The sequence below is a fragment of the Oryctolagus cuniculus genome, chromosome 15, assembly GCF_051225735.1.
Source record: "Oryctolagus cuniculus isolate XC-2025 breed Fujian yellow rabbit chromosome 15, ASM5122573v1, whole genome shotgun sequence".
NCBI lineage: Eukaryota > Metazoa > Chordata > Mammalia > Lagomorpha > Leporidae > Oryctolagus > Oryctolagus cuniculus.
In genome coordinates this window covers 26,285,392-26,309,052 of record NC_142881.1, presented here as the reverse complement: position 1 = coordinate 26,309,052, position 23,661 = coordinate 26,285,392, and the positions used below count along the sequence as shown (strand labels likewise).

The window sequence follows — 23,661 nt, the reverse complement described above, 5'->3', positions numbered from 1 at the left end:
CCAGGCTGGACTCCCTGCGGGGCGGAGGCCTCGTCCTCAGGTTCGGGGAGCCTAGAAGAAGAAACAGGGGTTCAGCCGCTGCGCCACAGAGCTGCCACCGGCCTTCCCTCGGTGTGCCCAGTGTTAGGCAGGAAGTCAGGACTCGGCCTGTGTGTGAGGGGCCTGAGGAAGACAAGGCACCTGCAGGAGCTCCCCGGGAAGCAGCCCAGGACTTTACACTACAAGGTCCCACCCACACCCCGGTAACTTCACTGGAGTCTCAGCACCACGTGGGTTCCCCGGCCTGATAACACCGAGCAGTGAAACCTGAACATCCTTCCTCCCGGGCAGGCGCCCCTGCCCTCAGCCAGGTGGGCTCCCCAGTCTGACAGCACTGAGCAGTGAAACCTTGGGAGGGAGCTCACCTGATTCACACTCAGCAACCTTTGTCCTGAGAAGAGGGAGGAGGGGGAGGAGAAAAGCAGAAAACACTGGATCCCTTTCCCTTATAAGCCCCAGTCTGAATACAGAACCACACACTCAACTCGGCTCTCTCCCGAGCCGCCTGTCTGGCCTGCCAGGTGCATTCCCTCCGTTAACCATGTAACCTTGCTTTCCCCAGTTTGAGTGCTGTCCCAACTGTTCTGATGGGTACCCTACCCCATTACACCTTGCTACCTTGCTCACCACTTCTGTCTCCCATCTGAAGTCTTTCTTGCATGAAGACAAGAACCTATCCCACCCATCGCCACTAACACTAGGAGGCCCATGCTTCTGGCAAGCATTTATGGGAGTGCTGGCGCTCGGCATCACGGCAGGCCTTGGTTGGGCTGCTCTGGTGTGCTCCAGGACCCCTTTAGAGGGTCTGAAATCTTGCATGCTTTTTCAAAGTGTACAGATGTGGGCATTTTTGAAGGTTAAGCGTGCACAGATTTCAAAATCAGAAGCAGAGACCACATCTAGTTTTGGCTCACAACCATGGCTTCAGAAGCCAGCACAAGGTCAGGCAGCAGGGGAGATACCCACTGCACCTGTCCCAACCGGTTGCCTAACAGCTTTCAGGCACTTCACCAACCTGAGTTCACAGCTAAGCTCAAAAAACCACCACCTGGCTCCAGGTATCATAAACAGCTGGACAAGAGCAGAAGCTGGTCTCGCACAATCAGCTCAGTTTAACCCTCAACCAAGGGCGCCGCAGGGCCAGGGATGGAATGGGCCCGCGAGCCCAGTCTCTCCTCTGAGCACGGAGGGCAGTCTCCAAGAAGCCTCGTGGCGGACATCGGGGAAGCCCCCACGGCCCAGTCTCTCAGGTTTCCAGAAACGGGGGAAGGCAACGGGGAGGAGCAGCAGAGGCTGGACAGGTGTTCTCGCGGGGGCTGTGGCTCTGCAGGCAGGGCCACCGCTCACCCAGGACAGTGTGGCCGCTTTTAAAAACGAGCCACACGTCACCCGTCCGGATCTCAAGGTGCTCACTGCAGAGGAGAATGCGCCTTGCTCTTGGGACACGCTTATCTCGCGTGACCATTCCTGGCTCTGCTTGGGAGAAGGGGGCGCAGGCAGCCGCAGCCCCGGGGAGTTTACCTTCAGCTGAGGGGAGCAGAGTCGTCATACTCCCCTGCCTTCACTCCTGTGACGGGCACGGGACGCGCGGACAGTGCGAGGGTCAGGGGTGGGCAAGTAGCTCGGGAAGAAGGGGCGGGGGCTTTCCTTACAGCCCACGCCCAGGCTGTGCCGAGCTCTGCAGGAGGGCCACCAAGCTCAGAGGCCACTTACTGATCTGGGCCCTCTGAGGGGCGATCCTGGCCACGGCCGGGGAGCCCTGGGCCAGCTTCGAAAGCGTCCTCTCGGGGACGCCCAGAGGGCTGCCGTTGGAAGCGTTGCAGAGGATGGGCAGGCTGATCTCCTTCTTGGCAACGGGGGCCTCGGGGCCCTCCCCGTCGGCGGGGGGCGTCTCCTTGTCCCCGGACGCCTTCTTGTTCAGCAGGTTGCTGATCTCCATGATGTTCCCGATGATCTCCACCGGGCCTGCCAGGTTCTTCTTGCGGGCCGGCAGGTCATCTTTGGCCTTCTTTAGGTAGGAGGCCGGCGCCCAGCCTTCTTTGCCCAGGTATCTGTGGGTGCACAGGGCCACACGGTCACTGCAGCACTGATGCCTGACCTCACGCCCCACTCCCAGGCCCTAGTCTCCACTTGGCCTCGTCCCGCTGAGCTTTCCCGGCCCTACTCAGGATGCGGCTTGGCAACCCAACTGCCCGGGGAGCACCGGGAGGTGGGCAGGCAGACACCGCTCGGGTTCCTCGGCTTTGCCTGATCCCTCTTGGTGTGGCCTCTCATTCTGCAAAGCTACGCAAACGTGACATCTGAGACCCGACTTTCAAATTTTGGGTTGCTCAAAAGGTCGATGTCACAACGGCCTGCTACCTCCCAGTCACTTAAGGGTAACGCTGAGGACAGGGGGAGGCGTGAAAGTGGCATGGGGAGTTCAACGCCCTGGGAAAGGGGAAGTGACGTCAGAGGCAGACGCCCTGTGCACGGCTCAGGTCCTTTCCCTGCAGCTCAATTTTCATCTCCTCCATGACAGGGAGGGAGGGAGGGGCTGGTGTCGTGCAGTAGTGGACAAAGCTGCCCCCCCGAACATGGGGACAGGTTCGAAACCCGGCTACTGCACTTCTGATGGAGCTCCGTGCCAATGTGCCTGGGAAAGCAGTGGAGGATGGTCCGCCTTGGGACTGCACCCACGTGGGTGACCCAGAAGCTTCTGGCTTCAGCCTAGTCCAGCCCCAGCTGTTGTGGCCATCTGGGGAGTGACCCAGCAGATAGACAAGCTGTCTTTCCCCCTCTCCCTCTAACTCTTTGAAATAAATCTAAAAAAAAGAGCATCCAGGACACATTGAAACCAAGATGTCCACAGAGAAGACTGCCCAGGGCACAGCTGGTCCACTGCAGGCCGACAGTCCAGGCTCACGGCTCGGCCGGCAGCCCAGTTAGGGGGCAAGGACAGAGCGCTCCCCAGGTAAACTGGGTGCAACTGGCTGCTTACCAGTTAGGAAAAACAAGTGAGCGAGGCCCTGGCCGCACACACATCATATAGCGAAATTCAAGAGGGAGAGAGGAAAGAGAGGAAGTCGTGAATATGTAGTCATGGGGATGGAGAGGGTCTTTCTAGGTGGGGCTCCAAGAGCAGGACGTGCAAATGAAAAGACTAAAGCACAAGACGGTAAAATTAAAACCACCGCTATGGTAAAACCAAAACAAAACCAAAAACTCAAACAAAAGCAAAAGGCAAATGACAGGGCTGACTTAATTTCTGGCGATTCGGCGACTTCTTCAAACGAGCGTTTCCCTTTTCGCTGTGGTCTGGCTGTCGCCGGCCAGCGCCCCCAGGTCCCGGCTGCTACGGCCCATCTGCTCCCTGGGACGCACCAGGCTCTCCCTCCCAAGGTCCCCTTATTCTTGACCCTGATCCGGGTGCTCTGAAGGACAAGCTGGTCATGCCACGGTCGGAGAGCCTGGGCCAGCCTGCAGATGGTCCTCTCGGGGGCACCCAGGGGACTGCCATGGGAAGCAAGCCCTGGGTGCTCATTAGGGGAAAAGGACTGTGGGAGCCGGAGTCCCCACCCACTGAGCTCCGCTGGAAAGCCCAGGGGAGAACGGCACTGCTGCTCGCATCACAGGGACGTGCAGGCGGCCTGCCTGTCCCAGCTCACCTGTCTGGGGCTCGGAAGGCAGACGCAGTGGTCAGGGAGCTGTCCCCGCTCCCTGACATAATGGGATGCAAACAGAAGCAGGGAGGGAACAACCCATAAGGATGTCTGTTCTTCCTGTGCGCCCACAGCCGGGGCTCCGAGAAGCAGAGCCAGCGGCAGCCATCACCCAGCGTGGCTGTTGGCAGCAGCTGGTCCACAGCCGGGTGGTCTCGTGTCTCAGAGGAAGCTGTGTTCCTAAGTGCACGCTCCTGAGCTGTGGGGAGAGGGTCTCCTAGGGGGGACTGCGAGGGAGGAGATGTGACACCCAGGCCTGCTTGAGCCCTGGGGGCTCCCGTTCAAAGCCCTAGCACTCCTGATAACATCAGACCCCAGCAGAGCACGGCAGGGAAGGCAGGACCGCTGTGTATCCTGGGGCCGGCTCTGCTCACATCTGCTTTCCAGCTCGGAGCAGGGAATGGCTCCAGAGGGAAGCTGGCTGCAGAGGGAGGGAGTGCGAGGGGTAGGGGTGTGTGCGTGGGCGCGTGCATGCGTATGCATGTGTGTGTGTGTGTGTGTGTATGTGTGCGCGCGTGTGCGTGCGCAGGGATGGAGGAGGAGGAGAAAGACAGGAAAGGAGGATCAACACAGAGCCTGGAATGCTGGGAAATGGCATATTTAAGGGGGTGTCTGGCAGCCTTCTTAAGGTGGAACCTTCTCAGCAGGGTTTTCTCCGTTCTAGCTCCCACTGGCTCAGGGACTAGGCCATAGGAACAAGAGGTGACCGGAGGCAGCTCAGGGGGACTCCGCAGGTCATTTTAAAAAGTACAGAATAAAATATAAAAAAATCACAAAGCAGCGTTGTACACAGCTTCCAGGCAAGGGGGCTTGGCCAGAGGCTGCTAGGACGCTCGCTGGCCTGTCCACGTCGACTCATGGTGGCCAGATTTGGGGGTCGGCTCTAGCTCCCACTGCCCAGAGAACACGGAAGTCCAGGGACCTGGTCCCATCGCACCAAGCGCGACAGAAAGGGCCACCTCAGCCCGTCTGTGTTCTCGAGGCTTGCTAAGGCTCAATCCCATGTAGCCTGTGGCCCCCCGTCCTATTCCTCAGCACACAGGAACCTCTGCACAGGCAAGGCCGCGGTCACGGGGGACCACAGCACGGTCCTGGCCCCTGCGGGAGGCCGCTCAGAACACATGCCCCACCCACAGCAGGTCCAGGGCTGCCCCGCCTGGCCAGTGCCTTGGGCCACAGGCAGATGAGAGAAGCTGGGCCGTGTGCCCACTCAAGGGGACTGTGAGTTTACAAAGACCAAGTCCCCATGGAGGGGAGGTCTCGGCCAGGTAATGGCGCACGACGCCCACTGGCTTGCCTTTGCTTCCAGCGGGAAGCTCCCATGTCCCATCCCAGGTGAGTTTCTGAGTCCTGGGAGACGGGGAGGGCAGGGGAAGGAAGAGGCCTCTGGTGGCTCTAGCTGGGCTGGGCTGGGCTCACTTCTGCCTCAAACTCCCGACCAGCCCCACAGGAGGGACCTGCGTCTGCCAGGGACACCCAGGCCCCAGGCCCAGCCCCGCAGACAGCAGAGGCTGTCCCGGCAAGGCCGGTGGATGCCAGCGCTCCAGGCAGCTCTCGCCGCAGAGCAGGCCGGACAGCCAAGGCCAGACACAGCAAACCAGACGCAGATGTGCTGAGCTCTCCTGGCAGACACGCGGGAAGGGGATGCACCACCGCCTGCGAGCCGAGCCGAGCTGAGCCGAGCCGAGCCGTGGCCCCTGTCCCAGCTGCGGGGCTCAGCCCTGCTGTGCGCATCCCAGGAAGCAAGCTGCAGGCTCTGCTGGAGCCTTCCTGCCGTGCAGAGCCCGGGCAGCCAGCCCACGCAGCTGCTGCCAGTAATGACCTGCCGCCGGGTAGCCATGGTCACTCTGCACGTGGCTCTGCTGCCCAGGGCCCCGGAAGCGTGGTGTCTCCCTCCTCTGCTGGGGCTCCTACCTGATGTACCACCAGCCCTCCAAGTTCTTCCGGATCACCTCCACAGTGACGCCCTTCTCGAAGCCAATCTCGTCCTTGCTTTGGCTGGTGTACGGCTGCACAGTGACATACTTCTCCTCTGGGGATGGCCAGGGTATCGAGGAAGCAAGAAAGCCAGATTACTTGAGGCCAGGGTGCAGGTACAACTTCCTGCCTCCGCCTCCCGCCCTGGCCTTGCTCAGCTGCTTGTCAAGCGCACAGGGTCAGCTCTGGCTTCTCTGGCGGAAGGGAAGGGCCAGACCTCAGGGGTGGGGATGGGAGGGCAGACAGGCAGGGGCCGCCGCTGCGCCCAGCATTTGCCTAAGTCACTCAGGACCCCCAGGCTGCCCCGCGAGGCTCTGGGCAGCATGGAGTTGGCTCTCCCAGCCTGATGAGACACAGAAGCTGCCAGGGCCGAAGGCTGGGTTAGGAGGAAATGGCTTCTCGCGGGGTCCAAGTCGGGAGCCAACGTTGGGTACCCCCTGAATGACCTGAGGCTCCTGCATGCCCCTCCTAGGAAATGGGGGCTTCCACCTAGGTCCCAGATGCACTCTCAGCTTCCTCGGCCTGCCAGGCACCCACCCGGGGAAGGCCACCCCGAGGGGATGCTGTGGAACACATGCACTTTGGCCAAGTGACCGTGAGAATGCAAGACACCACACTTGGGCAGCACCTGCGTGCCTCCGGGGCCAGCGTGCCCAGCTGACGCTGCTCTGCTCTCCTGGTTGGAACTCCAAGGTCCTGGTTCAGGGTTTCCCAAAGTACCAGGCTGGGGCGCCCGTGGCATCACGGAGGGAGCTGGGGAGGCCTCAGCACCAGGATGTCCCACTAGGCTCCCTCTTCCTACCCTCAGTCCCCCAGGGAGGCACTGCACTCGGGGTGAGACCGCCCAGGGCTCAGGAGGCAGCAGAGGCGGAAGCGGGAAGATCCAGCCACCTGGCCGTGCCCTGCAGGAGGGTCAACCTGACCGCGATGCCTTCCCCTCCTGGCTGTTCCCCAGAGGCTGACTGCACTGCTGAAGATAAAGGCAGGGGTGAGTGAGCTCAGCAGGGGTGAGTGAGCTCAGCATGGAGAGAAGCCAGCCCCCAAGACGCCTGCCGGGCGGCGATAGCCACCCCGGACTGCTGGCAGGACGCTGCCGGGCAGCTTGCCTGGGCCTCCTGCAGCTTCGGGGGAGGTTGGAGAAGAGGCCGTCTGTTCATTCTCCCCTGGATTATCAGGGTCCTGTCCGCAGCCCCGTGCTGGGCCCAGATAGCAGCCTCCCTTGGGGCGGAAGCAGCTGTCCTGCTGGGCTGGGCAAGGGATGGATGGTTTGCTGGCCAAAGCCCAAACCCAGAGGGTGAGTGCTGCACCTCTCTGCGGCCCGTGCCCCTCCCTTGCAGGAGTTCTCAGCAGGGGCTGAGGAGGGTCTTGCTCCCGTGGCTCCTGCCCGGCCGGGGTCACTGCCAAGGCCGTCTACGAAGGCTGCTGGTCCAAGCCAGACTCTGACTCGGGCTTTGGAGGCGGCTCAGGGCTCTCCCCGCCTGCTCCTGGTCCCGCTCCATTTTCCAGTGGGGCACGGCCAATCCTGGCCCAGGCAGCAGCCAGAGGGGCAACACCAGGCGCTGGGAATCCAGGGCTCTGAGGTTAGGGCGAGGCGAGGCCTGGGCTCCACATTTTGCCTTTGTTCCTGCCGGGCTATTTTTACAAGCCTGTGGTTCGAGCAGGAAGCCATCATTAAAGTTTTCCTAGGCAAGGTTGCTTGTGCAGAGAGAGAGGACAGCCCCTCTCATGGGAAGATTACAGGATCCCTGCCCTGATGTGGGCTCAGCCTCCCAGACCTTCCAGGCCCAAGCCTGCACAGCTACCAGGGTGTGTGTGGTGGGCAGTCTCGAGCCATGGAGACACCTGCTGTCTTCCGCCTTCTCAGAGGAGCTGGGGGCAGAACCGGGGCTATCGGTTCCAGGCAGTAACGTTGAGCTGCTCCAGCTAAAGGCCTCATGGTTTGGGGCCCTGAAGCTGTGGCCACCATGGGTGTCTGGGAGTGATGCCTTCCTGGTCAGAGGCTCGTCCTGCCCTGCTCACTGCACAGGTTTCAGGCAGGAGGGAGCGGAGCCAGGACAGGCAGAGCAAAGCCTCCTGGTACTAGATTTCTGCCCCAGCTGGCTGGGACAACAGAGATGAAGACACCTCCAGGGACATGCCCCCCCCCGGGGGGGTGGTCTCAGGTGTCCCATGGGACCAGCAGAGACGTCCTCCGTCAGACCTAGCAGTGGGGGCAGATGCGAGAAAGCCCAGAGGTGGAGGCGTCCTCAGTGGGTGACTGAGTCACTCAGGTGGCTCAGGGTGCCCACGGTAAGAGACCCCCCCCCACACACTTAGGACACGGAGGGAGGGAGGGAGGGAGGCCGTGAGCTCTGGGCACCCTGCTCTGCTAAGGGCTGGCCAGGCAGCTGCCGGGTGCCCAGTGGGGTGGAGGGAGGTGGACGGGCCTGTTTTGGTTTAGGAGGCAGGGGCCGGGAGTCCTAGTTTCCAAGCCACAAAAGCCTCCTCTTTCCACACACTTTCCCCTCTGTCAGCAGTCTCTGGGGCCCCCCTGCCACAGGCGGGCTGAGGGGATGGGGAGAGGGGCAGGGGGATTAGGGCTTCCTCTCGCCCCGTCATCCGGCGAGCTGTGCACTGCCTGCCTCTCTGCCTGCTCCACGGTTACCACCGAGCATCTCCCAGCCAGCTCTCCGCAAGGGCCCCTTGGCTTCCTGGCTCAGCTTAGCGCAGAGGGCAGAGACTTGGATTGCATGGGTCTCTTATTTACAAGGTACAGGGAGGCCACGAGCCTGTGCTTGCTTGTGTTGGCTGTGTCTACACACATCGAGTGGCCTGCCACTGGCACTCCCTCCCCTGTACAGACCCGGTACGAGGCTTTGGGTGCAGGAAGCTGTGTGAGTTCTCGTGGATGCTGCTGCAGGTGCACGTGTGCTGTAACCAGGCAGCTAGTTGTGTGCACAAAGCGTCTGTGAGCACACAAACAGCACGCACGTGGCACAGACTACTAGCAGCTGCATGCCTGGAATTACGTATGTGTATTTCTGAGTGCGTGCCCACGCTGCAGGTGTGAGCTGTGTGTGTGTGTGTGCATGTGTGTGTGTTTGGGGGAGGAGTATCGGGGTCATACCTGTGGTCACCAAGGCAGGCCAAACGTTAGTCCCCACTGCGCTTCTGGGCCAGCCTCCTGCAGTGTTACCCCTCCCTTCTAACTTTAGAGTGGCCTTAGATTTACATGCAGCTGGGAGGGTTTCTATAACTTGCCCTCTGCCCTGCATCAGCTCTCCCCCCGACCCCCCCGGGCCAGCCCACGCTCTGCCCTCAGCCCAAGCTGGGCTCTTCAAGGCCCGTGCTCTGGCTTGGATGCTGAGCTGCCATATGCTATGGCCACCCGAGAGTCCTGGCTTCCTGCTGCCTTGGGCTGGGGCAGACACCGGCACATACTCTGTCATTTAGAAACACACTCGGAGGGCGGGGTGCGTCAGGGGCACCCCTGTGCTCCAGGAGGGCCAATGCTGAGGACACGCCCTTGCGGGAGACGGCCAGCAAGGGGCACACACAGTCTGCTCCCTGAGGCGCAGGGGCAACCGGCCACCCACCGCTGGCCTCGGGGCCTGCAGCTGCTTAGGGGTTTGTCCAGAGACCCAGCCCTCCTCTCCTGGCTGGGGGAAAGGCCCTGGGCCAGAAAGCTCTGCACCCGCAAACGTCTCAGGTCTCCATCAACCTGTGGCCCCCCAGGAATCCTCTTCACCAGGCCCCTCCTGAAGCCCCTGGAGCTGGTGCTCCCGGCTGGGCCTGACACCTTGGCAGAGCTCGGTCGGGCTGCACCCTGGTGCCAGGCTCACTTCGCCTTTGCCCTGTGTCTACTTTCTGCAGGGATGGCTGAAGCAGGAGGGAGAGGGCTGGTCCCTTCCGCTCTGCTCCCAGGCAACTGTTAGAGCAGCTTGGCCAAGGGGGCCGTGGAGGATGGGCAGGGTGGGTGGGCAGCTTCCTTCACCTGTAGCCTACGGGCCCTTCCTTAGAGACCCCTCCTTCTTTCTGGGAGACCCCCAGCTGTGTCCCCAGCCCCAGGACACTGGCAAGCCAGAGCTGCCCCCTGTGCCACCCGGATTCCCAAGCAGCCCTTGTACAGTCCCGCCCCCCAGCCGCAGGAGGCGAGAGAAGAGACTGGACCCAGGCTCCGGGTGAGTGAGGAGGCCGTGGGCGGAGCACAGCACGCACACAGGAGGGGCGTTAGTGAGAGGCGAGAGGCAGGCGGCAGCCGCGGGGAGGAGAACCGGTCACCTCGGCTGTGCTGCCTGTTGACCATCCCGCCCAGGGTCCACCGGCGATCCAGGCGCCGCAGATGGGCCTTGCGTCTCTTGGACACTGGTGTGGGAGATGGCGATGGAGCACGCGGCCAACGGGAACCGGTGGAGAGAATGGAGATGAAGATGAGATGGGATGGAGGGGAGGGGAGGGCAGGGGTGGGACGGAGGCTGGGGAGCCCCCACTGCTGGGTTAGCACCACAGGGACTGAGCCAAGGGCACACTCCAGCTGGAGGGGCCGACCTGCCGGGTGATGTTATGCCCGAGAGCCCAGGAAGGGCTAAACAGAGGTAGAGAGGGGCCCGGGCTCCAGCCTGGTGCTGCCGGGCAGTCCTCGGGATGGAGAGCTCCCGTCCCCGTCTCACTGGGGCTGGACCAAGCGGCAGCCCCCATGCCTGGACCTGCACCCACCCACTGACTAGGAACGTGCTCCCGTGACCAAGTACCACCGGGGAGGAGCAAGCACTTCTAAGAGACCTGGAAGCCCCTGAAGTGGGCACGGGGCTCTACCCACTCTGGGCGTCTTATGCTTTCTGGCTCGTCCTCACTGCATGCTGAGAGCAAGGGCTTGGCCTCGTGTCTCTGTCATGGGCTGTGTCCCCGGCCATGTCTGCCAAGAGGAATACACATGGGCAGGAGCCCCAGGCCCTGGCCCCACTCCTCCACTCAGGTCCTCCATGCAGACTTGTGATGTCAGAGGTCTCGTCTGCCCAATATTTCGCTGTCTGAGCCCCCTTTTGCCTGTAGCACGTTTTCTGGGGGTGACCACCTGCATGGTCCTTTGGTGGCCGCTGCCCAGTTCTAAGCTCCTCTACCCCTACACACCTCAGCTCCAGGGGCCCCAGCCTTCTGATGGGACTCTTGGGTAGAGAAGACCCTGCCCCACCACCTGATGCCACCAGGTGAGCTGCTGGCTGCCCCTGTCTGGGGAGTGGAAGCAAAGCCAGGAGTTAGGGTGCAAGTGTCCAGGCACGTCTGGGCCAAACCCACAGAGGCCTTCTGACCTGCCTCTTGTGAGCAGGGCGCCTGGGCAGAGGCCAGGAGGTGGGGGCGGCAGTCAGGCCCCACAGTGGCCACCTGTGTGCCCTGGGAGGCAGCTGGCTACAGGGCCTAGACTCTCACCTGGGCCACTGCTCTCCTCCCTCCTCTGCTCACAACAGGCAAGGCCACAAGAGGGGAGACAGCTGGCAGGGCCTGGTGCCTGGGCCTCCGTTCACTAGTAGAGCAGCCGTGCGGACAGCCATGGTCCAATGCCAGCCCACCAAGAAAGAAGACAGGACCCTGCCAGTGGCTCTGGGTCACAGGCCGGGAACTGGGTTCGAAGCTTGGCTCTGCCACGAACTAACCTCAGCTCGAGGAGGTAACAGACTTCTCTGGCCTCCACGTCCCCACCTCGGAGAGGAGACGGATGCCACAGTTCACTAGAGCACCTGCAAATGTTGGGCCTGCTCTCATCACTGTGGTGAGCAAGAGGCCCTCAATGCCTACACCCGTGGCAAGTATTTCTGAACCCCATGGAGCACACGGGGCTTCAACAGAGACACAGATGGACACCAGAGCACCTGGCAATGCAGGTAAACCAAACAGCCAACTGGCTCTTGTCTGTGCCCAGCACCAAAGCCTGAGCCGTTAGGAAAGCTTTGACAGGACGGGGGCTGCCCATCTCTGCCTACAGGGCCCAGGGGACCAACACGAGATGGCCACAGAGAGGCAAACAGGCTGGGCTCATCTCGGCTGCTGGCACAGACTGGCAGACATGGCACAGTAGTGGGGGGCCCTGGGTGGAGTGCCCAGCCCTGAGCTCTTCTGTAGACCTGGGCACGAGATGCCCACAGGTGATGATGGAGTCTGCAGCTACCCAAGTGCGGTCAGAAGTTCTGCCAGACCAGAGGCACATGGAGGAAAGCCGATGACCCTGGGTGCACATGTGTGCACGCACACCCTTCCTTCCATGACCCCACCAGGGGTAAACTCCTCCCCACTACCTGGCTGTTGCTTATTCCATGCAGTGCACCCACTCCCTGCTCCGTCCAGGTTGGCATGTGGGCCCTCCCATGTGCTGGACTCCAGCCTGCTCGGCACCAGGCCCTCCGCCACCTACCCCCCATCTCTGCTTCGACCTTGGGCTACAGCCTTTCCACACACAGGCTCCTTGAGCTGAGCACAGAGCCGTGTCCACAGCTCACAAGCAAATGCATCATGCAGAGGTGTGTGGCGCTGAGGCCCGTAAACAACAATGACCAACCAGGGTCCCAACCCAACCCAACCAGGACAAGCACAAAACTCCCCTGGTTGGAGAAACAGAGACGGGGACAGGGTCCTCCCAGGGGGAGCAGGGACCCTTGGTACACCTGGTGTTCTGAGTGCTACTGTTTCTGAGAAGCCCTGGTGCGCCAGGCAGAACACGAAACTGGGGGGCAGGGGAGCCTGCAGCCGGTGGGCAACCTGGGCCAGACCAGAGCAGGGTGCAAGGGAAGCAGAGTCTGGGATAGGGGTGTAGACCTGGTCCAGGGCTGAGGGAGCAGCCAGAACCAGGAACCCTGTCACTGGCTCTGGTCAAGGGCTGAAACCCAGTGTGGACACGGGAGGAAGGGTGGGGCCCCGCTGGCCAGCCCAGTCACTGCCATTTCGGGGAAGGATAAACATGGAGCTGGCGCTTGGCTATTGACTTTGGCTGGGGCCGGGGAGTGGGGGGAAGGAGCGGCCTGGAGGTGGCCTTACCCCAGGGGGGCACCCTCTGCCTCTCAGACACGTCCATCTCAACCGTCCCCATCGACTGTCAGGGAACGACTTGCTGCTGCCAGGCCATGGGAGGTGTGGGAGGCCTTAGGAGAGGCAGCCAGGAACCAGGGGTGGCCCAACATCCAGGGCTCGGCGGTGCGGCCAGGCCAGAGCCAGCTCGGGGCAGAGCCGGGCACTTTGAAGAACAAGGAGAAAGACGCAGAGAAGCCTCACAGAGCCAGAGCTAATCACAGGCTGACTGTGCCGGGCCTGGCCGGGGCCGCCGAGTGCTGGCTCACAGACCTGCCCTGTCTGTGCCTTGGCCAGGCAGGCACCCCAGGAAGGGGAGAGGCCTGGCACGGGAAGGGAGCTTGCGGGGGCTCAGTGAGGCAGGAGCCCAGGGACGAGGCTGGGATGTGGCCCAGCTCCCCTTGGGACTTCTCTTGTGTTTAGGGAGAAGCGTGGGAGAGAGGTCTTGAATGAGACTGACTCCAGAGGTGGGCAGCTGCCCCCCCCGCCCTCCCCTCCTTGTGAGCCCGCAGGACCTCACCTTCTCCCGTCTTGGAGGTGCTGATGTCCGAGTCGTCCCGAGTCCCATTCTGCGCCTCCAGGTAGGTGGCAGGGACCCAGCCCTGCTCCTCAGAGGTGCTCACGAACCACCAGCCTGCAGAGGGGACAGAGACAGCGGGGCCATGAGAGCCGAGCAGAGGTGGGCTGGCGCTGGGGTGGGGCAGAGGGCAGGGCCTGGCCAGGTCCAGTCTTGGAGAACCTGGTTTCTTCTCAGGCAGGAAAGACCAGCGCATGCCCTGAGCAGAAAGGGCCTGATGCAAGGTGATCCACACCGAAGTTTAACGAGAAACATTTTTAAAATGGATCAGAAACAAAGATGCACCCGGCATGTGACAATCAGTTTGTGGGAAAGGCCAAGGGAGCCCCGGTCAGCCTCAGAGACCAGCCAGGGTCTTCAGACCCATCGGGACCGCAGGTTTGGCCGGAGGCATCCAGGCACGGAGGTCTCGTGGGCCTCCTCAGAGCGTCCTATCCTGGGCACAGGTCAGTGGCACTTCCCACGGGACGAGAGAGCCACAGTTGCCCTCCCCAAGCTGTGGACACCTCACCCCCAGCACACAGGCACAGCGGCGCGTGCCACCCCCACCCTCCCAGGACAGCCAGCCATAAGGCTCATTCATGTTCTCTGCTCACTTGCTTGTTCTTTCAACACCTAACTGAGCCAAGTGCTGCAAGCCCGCGGGGCCTGGGAGCCCCTGGCCATCCCTGAATCCCTCTCAGAAGCCTCTCTCCCTCACGACCCCCTGGTCCCTCCCTCCTGGCCACTGCTCCTCTGTCCCCTGGTAACCCGGCACCAGCTGGCTCTCCATTCCCATCAGGAGACCCCAGGGCTCCCACGGGGCAGCACTTGGGGCCCCGGCACCGTCCACCTAAGGCCTGATGGCCGCCATGAGGACGCTGGTGGGGAGGAGAGGAGAGGCCTCCCACTGAAGGGGGACCTCGGGGCCTTTTCCCTTGGGACCCAGGGCTCACCCCCCAGGTCTTCAGTTCAGTGCCCCCTGCCCTGCACGGCACACCTGGGTTTGCTAACAGCCTCTGTTCCGGTCCCGAATGTGCTTGGTCGTTGTCCCCTTCTGAGGGGCTCCCCCAACCCTCTGCTCGCACTGCAAAGCCCCTGGAATGCCCAGGGCCAGGGTCTGGACGCTCAGGGTCAGGCCTGTTTGGCTCAGGGACCTCAGTGAGGTCATGACCTTTGGGGGTCTGGGTTTCCTCTAACGTAGAGGGCCGCTGGCTCCAACACCATGGCCCAGAGCCCCTGTGGGCTGCTGCCATGGACCATAGGCCCTGTCCAGTCCTGCCTGGGGTGGGAGGGGGAGGGGCAGTGGAACCCCCTCCTACCAACCCCAGGTCTATGGCCCTCTGCTCCCTGTGGCCACCTCCCTCCCCTAAGCCCTGCCAACCCCAGTGAGCATGGCCTTCGCCCGATAGCCCATGTAAAAGTGGCCTGGGCCAGTGAGTCACATCACTGTAGTCAAAGAACCAGGGACAAGCCCCTGATACGGGGGAGGCGCTGCCATGAATCTAACCTCAGCTTCTCCCTCCTGCTCCCAGCCTGTGTCTCCCGAGATCGCCCGCTTCCCAGACTGCCCAGGCCACCTCCAGCCGTGTTTCTGTCAGGACAACGTATGCAGGTGAATGAGCCGCCACGGCACAGAGTGACTGGCACTAGACCACAAGCTATCAGCTGACCCAGGCGAGCCACGTGGGGCAGTGGGGCCCTGGCTGAGCGAGTGCGCAGCCCTGCAGGACCTTGCTTGGCAGGGCGTCTCCAGTGGAAGAGGCCCAGGCCAGTTCCGAGCCCTCCGCCCCAGAGGCCTCGAGACCCCCTGCGCCGGGCCCACAAGCCCAGGCCGGAAGAGGGCAGGCAGGCTTCATGTGCACACTGAACAGGTCTCTGGGCAGATGAAGAAGGGGAGTTTGACCTCTGCATAGGTAACAGCTAAAGTTACTGAGCATCCTACGGGGAGGCAGCTGGTAGCCAGAGCCGGGCCGGGGGCTAGCGGACACGCCTCCGACATCCACCAGCACTGCCTGGCTTTCGGGCCTGGAGAGGGTGGTTAGAGTACCACACACCTGCACTCACTCTACCTCTGGCTGACAAGATGGATCCGGGCGGCTTGTGGCAGCGAGAATTCAGGAAGGCTCTGGATCACGCTCGGAGTGTCAAGTGGCCTCAAGAACCAGCTACAGAGGCGGAGGGAGGCTCCCTCTGGAGCCAAGGCTGGGCTGTAGGAAGTGGTTCCTGGCACCTGGGGAGCCCCGGCTGACCTCTGCTCACGCCTTGGACATTCCACTGCTCCTTGCACTCACACCCGTGGGGAGCAAGGCTGGGAGGACCGACCGCATTTCGCTGACATGGCGGGAGGGCTTTGTCCACCTCTGTGAGCCAGCCTCTGAACTCCACGGGCTCTCCAGAGGTCCCAGGCCCTGTCTCCTCCATGAGGAGGTTTCACAGAAACGGCTGGAAGGAGGCAGAAGGCCAAGGGCTGGCCACTTGGGAAGTCAATTCCCGTGTCTTTCACCGAAGCTGTGTGGGTGTGGGCCACCTTCCTCTCACCCACAGGTGCTTGCAAATTCTGAGCCTGTCACACACGGGACCATGGGGAAGGCAGCCCAGAGGAGCACCCCACCCTCCCGGAAGCCCGGATCTCAGTGGCTCAGCTGCTAAGCAGCCATGGCCAAAGACGAAGCAGCAGTAGGCTCTGGACTTGGCAGGAGTCTCCCCCTTTTCCTAGCCTCTAGGGGAGCACTCAGGATCCCACAACTCAGGGCCACCTGCTCTCCAGCGGATGCTGGCTGCAGGGCAGGGCACCGGCTGCCCCACTGCAGGCCGTGCCTCACCTGACTGCCTCCTGGGCCACCCGCAGGGGCACCTGCAGCCATCCCCTCCTGCTGATCTGGAAGCTGTCGGGACTATGATGGTTCAGGGTCTGCTCTGACCCAGGAAAGCTCCTTAGCACTCACACGGGAACTCTGAGGACCTGAACCCTGCATCCCACATGAACTGGGCACCGCAGGGGGCACACTGGGGAGGCAGCCTGAGGATCAAGTCAATAAAGCAGCAGCGAAGCCGAGAGATGCAGAGTGAGTCGGCACCTGTTTGTGTCATGTCAGCTCCTGGTTCCAGGTGTGCTACAGCTGGGCCATCCCACTGGACTTCCTCCTTGTCACGAGCCAAGGAACTTTCTATTCTTGTTAGTTAACTGGGAGCTGAGCTTCAATCATTCGCCAAGAGCAGCCTCACTGCTACCAATCCTGATGGTCACCGAACACCATGACCGAAGGTCGTCTCCCGCTGTGAGGCAAGACTTGGAGACAAAAGTCAAGTGGACACCTGGACTATAGGTCTTGGCAGCTGAGGACGGGGGCCTCCCGCCACTCCAGGCAAGGAGTCACTCCCCGAATTCCTGCTCACCACGGTCATCCTCAAAGCACGGTCATCCCATTGCTCAACGCGGAGTCACCCTCGGGAGGCTCTTACCCGACTTCCCAGCCCCAGGTCTGCACACCAAAAGCACAGTTGGGGTCACACTGCAACCAAACCCTTCCAAAACTCACCCCCAAAGCCATGTTCCAGTGGGCCACGGCAGTGCCCATGATGCCTGGCCTCAGACATAACCCTTCTTCCCTGGAGACAGATCCCCCAAGTTCACCATCAGTGGGAAACACAGGACCATGTGCTCCAGGGCCATGTGGCTTGGAATTGTGGGTCTCCCTGAGGATCCCCCCACTCCAAGGTGTGCCCCCTGCCAGGGCCACCCTCCGGAACAGTCGCCTCCTCCCTGCTGGTCTGCACGGGAAACGTTCAAGGTTTCTCAGGAAGGCAGGTGACTTGAGAGGTCTCACTGTCATCTAAGACTTAGATCTCCCGAGAGTCAGAGCCCCAAGGCTTCCTTGGTAGGGGCAACGGAGGCAGCCCCCTCCGTGGGCACAAGAGGGCCTGTGGGATGCTGGGTGTGTGGGGGATATCCACTGCAGGTGATCCCTGCCCTATAGGGGACTCTCTCCATCTATCCCACCTGGGCTTGCCTTTGTCCAGGGCAAGTTCCCCAGGCTGCCGGCCTCTTACCCTCGCCTGGCCCTCTGCACGGATCCTGTCTCCTTGACTCCAAAGGCCTTAAAACTCCAGGTTTCAGGCCCCTTTGCTGGGAACATCATCTCCTGCTTCACTCTTGGGGACCTTTCCATGTACAGGTTACTTCCTCCCACGCCCAGAGCCAGGTGTCAGATGGGTCTGCTCTCATAGGCAGCAAGGGAGCTTCCTCTCCTCTCTCTGCCCCGAAGGCCTCGGCATGCAGGAGGAGCCGGACCAAGACCAGAGGGCAGAGGCACCCACTGGGCAGGTACCACGAGGTTCTACACCTCCCGCTGCTGCATGCCCCAGGGATGTGCCCAGGGCTCGAGTCTGTCCGATTTCACATCACCGATTCAACTAGAAGCTGCGGGGGCACTTGGGCCACATGGTCTGCCAACCACCAGCACGTCCTCAGCCCACGACAGCAACTTAGGGTCCCGCACTCCAGCCATGCTCCCAAGGCTCGAGCTTTACAGCGTCACCCCCTCAAGGCCTTCCCTGGGAATGCTAGCCTGGGCTCCTGCTCCAGCCCCGACATGTGCGGGGCGGGGCGGGGCGGCTGCCAGTCTCAGGTCCCTCCTGCGTCAGATCCTCCCCGAGCCAGAGATGACAGCTACAGATAAGAGCCTGCCACTGGCTTGACTGTGGGCACCTCCGCCACGGGAGACGAACAGGTCCCAACAGCACCTGAACGTGGGCAGAGGTGCCCAGCTGCCCCCACGAGGACCTCCCCGGAGTCCTGGGAGCAGTCACACAGCGGCCTCTCCCAGGTGCCAGCGGCTCTGACGTCAGCTGCTGCGACGGCAGCGCCTGATCCAAGTCACTGATGCTCTGCTGAGGGGTACACAGGACCTGCACCTCTGGGTGTGGCCCACCAGCCGGCCCTGCGGGGCTCCCGGGCTCACCCCAATGGGGTGAGGGCCTTGCATCCCTTCCTACAGAGCACAGTTCTGTGTGCTGGGGGAGGTACAAGTTTGCCTCCGTGGAAGGCAGGTCATGCACACATACCCAGCTGTGTGGGGGTGGCACTCACGCAAGTGGGGACAGAGTCCTGCCTGTGCACGGACGCGTTACAGCCGGCAAGAACGGCTGGGGCCGAGAGGTGCGAAGCTCTTCCTGCCTGCACCACTTTATTCCCTCCCCGAGCATCTTGTGAGATCACAGATGCGGAAGCCAGGATCAAAGCCAGGAAGCCAGGCCCCGGCTGTCAACCCCCTACTTTGCAGCACCTCACGGTCTCCAAGAATCAGTCTTGTCCCGACTATAAGCCCCATAACTGCTTTGTCTCCAGGGCAGGGCTGAGCTCGCAGCCAGCAGCCTGGCAGATGAAAAATACCAAGGCATAGAGCAGCAGCGTGGGAGCCGGAGAACCGAGTCTGACTCCCTCCCTGCTGCCTGCTCCGTGGCCTCAGGAAAGGGCCTTAAGCACTCTGAGCCTCAGTTTCCTCATCTGTAAAATGGTCAGGACAACCTCGACACTGCGGGGATTAGGCAAGATGAAGAATGCCCCCTGGCACACAGCAGGCGCCCACTAGGCAGGAACCCAGGCCCAGGGCTACCTCTTAGGTTCTGCAAGTCCCTAGGGAGAGGGTCCCTAACTCCAAGCCAGTTCCTTAGCCCATTTCCTCGACCGGGTGGTTGAAGATGCAATAGCGCAACCCTGAGAGAGGGCCCCACGCACACCTGACAAAGCCTGCAGCCCGGGTCTCCAGGCCCAGCCTTCAGGGTTAAGCCCCAGCTGGGAAGTCATCTTTAGAGAGCCCCAAACTGGCCAGTACCCTGCAGGCTGCTTCCTGCAGGCCTCCCCTCCCATTAGGGCCACGTCTTCTTGGTGCCAGAGAGCCAGGGCCCAGCAGTTTCCAGGCAACAAGAGCCCAGACAGGGCAGTGCTGTCCCTGCCATATGCAGCCAGCCCTGCTCGATGGGCCTGGAACACACTCGTCCAGGGGCCAAGGACAGAAGACATCTGGCCAGTGTGTCCAGCTCAGGGCAGGGCGACCCCAATCCCCATCACAGCTGAGGAAGGAGCCCTCTCCGGGCCCCAGAGGCTAAAGCTTGGGCCCAAGGACCAGACCCTCCCTGTCTCCAGCCAGCATGGGTGTCAGTGGCCTGGCCCAGCAGCCTGAGCCGTATGTTTGAGTCTACCCGTTAAGCCCAGTCCAAGTCCTCCCTAGTGAGCTCTAACTGGTGCTGGCATGGTGTGGGGAGGGCTGGCAACAGAGAGAAACAGAGAAGTTGGGGGCCCGAAGCTCTAAGGGGGCTGAGCCTGCCTGGGGGCAGCAGGAAGCCACAGGCACTCCCAGGCCACTGCTGTCCCCAGGGTGACCAGGCCACAATGGCCTCCTTAAGGAAGGAGGATAATGGGCTCATTAGGGCCAGAGTGAGGCCAGCTGCACACAATTAGGATGTTAATAAAGTCCTCTGAGGTCACAGCTCAGCCTGGGACAAGGCAGCTGGCGGGGGTGGGGGACCCCTGCTCCTTCCTTTCCCTTGGAAACCCTCCAGACGCCAAGATAAGTCTTCCACACTCCCCACCCTCTCGGGCTGCTCCCTCCTGGACTTGGCCATGGATGCCTCTTAGCTGCCTCTCCCAGGCGAGACCTCAGTTGGGATCCTGGCTTCCCACCCATCAGGCTGGGTGACCTGGGACAGGGCAGCAGCCCTGCAGAATCCTATTAACTACTTCCGGGGCATTGTGCCTCGGAGACATGGCTGTGCCCAACCAGCTCTCCTCCCAGCAAGCATGCTCTGGGCACCGGGATGTGCCAGCCGCCTGGCAGGCAGGTGGGCGCACAGTGGACAGCGCACAGTCAGGATCGGGCCCTCCTCCCCCAGCACCTGGCAAGGGCTCGATGGTGTACTGGCTGCAGAGGCCAGCAGCAGTGGCCTGGGGCTGCAGGGCACAGACATGACGGGTTCAGAGGCAAGATGAGCCTCACCGTTCAGGAGACAACGTGCCTCCCACCACCGCCCTCACCAAGCACCCCAGTCTGCTGCCAGAAATGCCTCCACTGTGGCCCAGGCCTTGTCCTCCCCAGAAAGCTGCAACGTCCAGTATTCCCAAGCTCCTCCCTCGAGCAGGTTTGGAGGCGGGAACAGGGAGAGAATTTGAGTACCCGACAGGCACACTGAGAAGAGGAAGGGACCAAAGAGGGGCCTGGCCCTAGTGCCCAGGTCACCAGCACTGCCCACTTGGCCACACACACCTGGCTCCAGCTGGACCCTAAGGGGCTACTTCTGGCCTGGCCTCAGCCTGAGCCCTTCCCATGACTTTGGGGGCAGAGCTAAGGCTTCTCCCTGCAAGGAGCCAGAGAAACTGAAAACACAAGCTGCCCACAGCACGCGGCGCCTTTAAGAACAGCGAAAGGCTGCCCTTGCCGGGCCAGGCCTCCCCTGGTCAGAAAGCTCTGTTACCTGGGCCTCTCGCCAAGACACACTCCAGCTCGCAGCATGCGACCTCCTTGGTCCAAAGCAAACAGGAGTGGGCGAGGCTCCCCAGCCCTCCCATGGGCACCCACACAGCTCCTGCCCCTGCCTTCCCACCCCACCCCTCTGGTGCGACCCCTGACATCCACCCCATCACCACAGGACTGTCCCTTTCCCCGGAGGGGGCTCTGAGTCCACCAAAGCCCCAGAACCCTCCCTGGGCGCCTGGGGCCTGGATTCCAAGACCATTAGCACAGCTGCTACGTCACCATCTGGAAGGCTCTGTGGAGTCCATGGCAAGAAGACAGCAAGCACTGAGCTGCCGCCACCTCCTCCCACCCCGGCTCCAGCCTGCCCACCTCCCTGGACGGCTCAGAAGCCCAGCGCTGGGCTGGGGTCCAGCCAAGCACGCAGGGCGCTGGTGGGTCTGGGCGGGCTGAGGTCACAGGCGAGGCATCCAGAAGGCAGCTTGAGCTTTTGCAGGCAGAGCGGGGCCCACTAGAGAATGACAGGTAGAGGAGAAGAATGGTTTGGAGGACTGGCTGTAGCGCCGGGCTTCCTGGGGCTAAGTCCCAGCTCCACTACCTCCTTGGGCAGTCACCTCTCTCCTCATCTGTAAAGCACACCAGAGCAGTCCCGACATCCCCTGGGGCTACGGTAAGGATCAGGTGGAAGCACTCAGACAGAGCCGGAGTCGCAGCCAGTCTCTGAGAGTAAACACTAACATGGAAGGGCAAACCCCAGGGGATTCTCACGAATGCCCCCTGTGACTGATGCCAGGGCTGGGGTCTTGGGAGCGGAGCATCTCTTGCTGCTGTCGCTACTGTTTGGCCTTGACCTCAGAAGGTCTTTACTGAAAGCATGTGGTGGGTCTCTTCCTGTGCTGGCATGGGTGCGGGGACTACAGGGCCACACGGCAGAGCAGCAGAGGGACTAGTGGCTAGCTGCCCAGAGGTCAAGCCACTGCATAAGGATGCGTGTGGCAGGTGCCAGCGGGTGACCCATGCAGCCTGTGCCCAGGACATGGGGGGATGTGGCAGCAGGGATCCAATGCCTGCTGAGGCGAGTGCAGCTGTCCAGGGAATGGACTGAGTAGTCAGGGGGGGAATCTTCCAGAAGAGACTGGGACCAGCCCTCAGATGAAATCCAGAGAGGAGACGGAAAGGCAATACAACGGGAGGAGCAGCAGGAGCAAAGGCAAAATGTTAGGAGTTCACGTGGCTCAACTTTGTGCCACGGATTTTTCTAGAAGGAAACGAGAAGTGCATTCACCTCACAGCAACTGTCCTGTAGGAAACCGGTGATAAAGGCGGGTGGTGAGCCTGTGGCTCTTCCAGACAGAAGGTGGCACAGGAAGGAGACGGGAGAAAGCCAACCCTGACCAGGCAGGTGCATACCCTGAGAGGGGTGGGTGGGAGGGATGTGATGGAGGAGCGGGAGTCATGGGTGAGAAGGCAGGGAGGCGTGAACTCCGCGAACCGGGTCAGGAAGGTCCCAGTGTCAGAAGCAGAGCCCAGGGAAATCATCAAGACTAACACAAGGGGCGTCTCCCCTGCTGTTTGGGGCTAAGAGCGAGTGAGCAATGGGAGTCTCCTAACCAGGGCTGTGGGGGGCGGGCCCGGTGGAGGATTTGCTGGATCCCCACCACGGCTCCACGTGCAACCACAGTAAGAGGGCATTGGGACCCAACGTATCTGCTGACCAGTGGGGCACTCGCTCAGCGGCTGCAGGAGAAAGTCCCTCAGGTACCTGATGCCGAGTGCGGTCAGTGTCGGCCGCCTTGGAAGACAGAGCTAGGAGCAAGGCCAGCGCACACAAAGTGGGCACAGGTCCCGACTTTCAAAGAAAGAGGTGAAATCCAGGGTAGAGACCGGCAACCGCAGAGCTGGCCAGTCACGTACAATGTGGAGCCTCTCAAGGTGGTGCTGGCCAGATAGGAGGATGCACTTGGGGTCTATGGGTCTGGGGTGTCCCAGAGCCAATACCTACAGACCTGGGGTTTCCCTGGCACCCCAGGACCAGGGGCTGCAGGGCTGTGCTGATAAACCGACAGACAGACCAAAGACAACCCAGACGGGTGGCCCCGCTAGGAACCTGTCTTGTCGGGTGATTTAATCATCCTGGGATGAGGACAGGTGTTGTGCACATGGCATTATCTCATTTGCCAAAAGCTGTGCCAGGATTAGAGAAAAAAATAAAAGGCAGGGCTGGCCAGCACTGTGGCCTAGTAGGTAGGTCCATCGCCTGCAGTGCTGGCATCCCATAAGAGCGCCAGTTCAAGTCCCAGCTGCTCCACTTCCAATCCAGCTCCCTGCTAATGCGCCTGGGAAATCAGCGTAAAATGGCCCAAGTGCTTGGGTCCCTGCCACCCCCATGGGAGACCTAGAAGAAGCTCCTGGCTTTGGATCTGCCCAGCTCCGGCCATTACAGTTATTTAGGGAGTGAACCAGCAGATGGAAGACCTCTCTCTCTCCCCCTCTGCCTCTCTGTAACTCTGCCTTTCAAATAAATAAATCTTCAAAAAATAAATAAACAAAAGGCCTGCACAGATGGTCCCGACAGGTCAAATCTGGCAAGATACAAAGCCTTAAATGAAGACAGGAAGGACGTGGTTCTGTAAAGCGATCTCATGTTCTGCTGTCCATACTCGGAGTGAATGCAGGGGCCCTGCTACTACTTACATCTAAAATCTTAGGTGCAAGCTGGCCATGTCCAGGGCAATTTGGGTTCTGTGGTCACCACTCAGCTGGCAGCAAGGATGGGCAGTGGGGTTCTGAGGACACCGGGCACAGTATGTTGGGACGAGGGCAGGAAGCAGTCTGCCCCCAGATTGGTGTAGTCTACAGCCGTAATAGGAAACTAGCCCAA

General features: G+C 61.4%; 1 protein-coding gene across 5 annotated transcripts in view; it reads right to left on the bottom strand.

Moving 5' to 3' along the window:
* Window positions 1-23,661, bottom strand: part of SH3PXD2A (SH3 and PX domains 2A) — a 234,593-nt gene that overhangs the window by 12,663 nt on the left and 198,269 nt on the right. For 3 of the 5 annotated variants that reach the window (XM_002718708.6, XM_008270470.5, XM_089314354.1), the window contains 5 exons: window positions 13,273-13,386; window positions 9,978-10,061; window positions 5,655-5,772; window positions 1,753-2,090; window positions 2-51 (listed from right to left, as the gene is read on the bottom strand). In XM_002718708.6, coding sequence (XP_002718754.3) covers window positions 2-51; window positions 1,753-2,090; window positions 5,655-5,772; window positions 9,978-10,061; window positions 13,273-13,386 — 704 coding nt within the window. The remainder of the gene's footprint in view (window position 1; window positions 52-1,752; window positions 2,091-5,654; window positions 5,773-9,977; window positions 10,062-13,272; window positions 13,387-23,661) is intronic. The other 2 variants (XM_002718709.6, XM_051824141.3) reach the window with 1 other exon arrangement.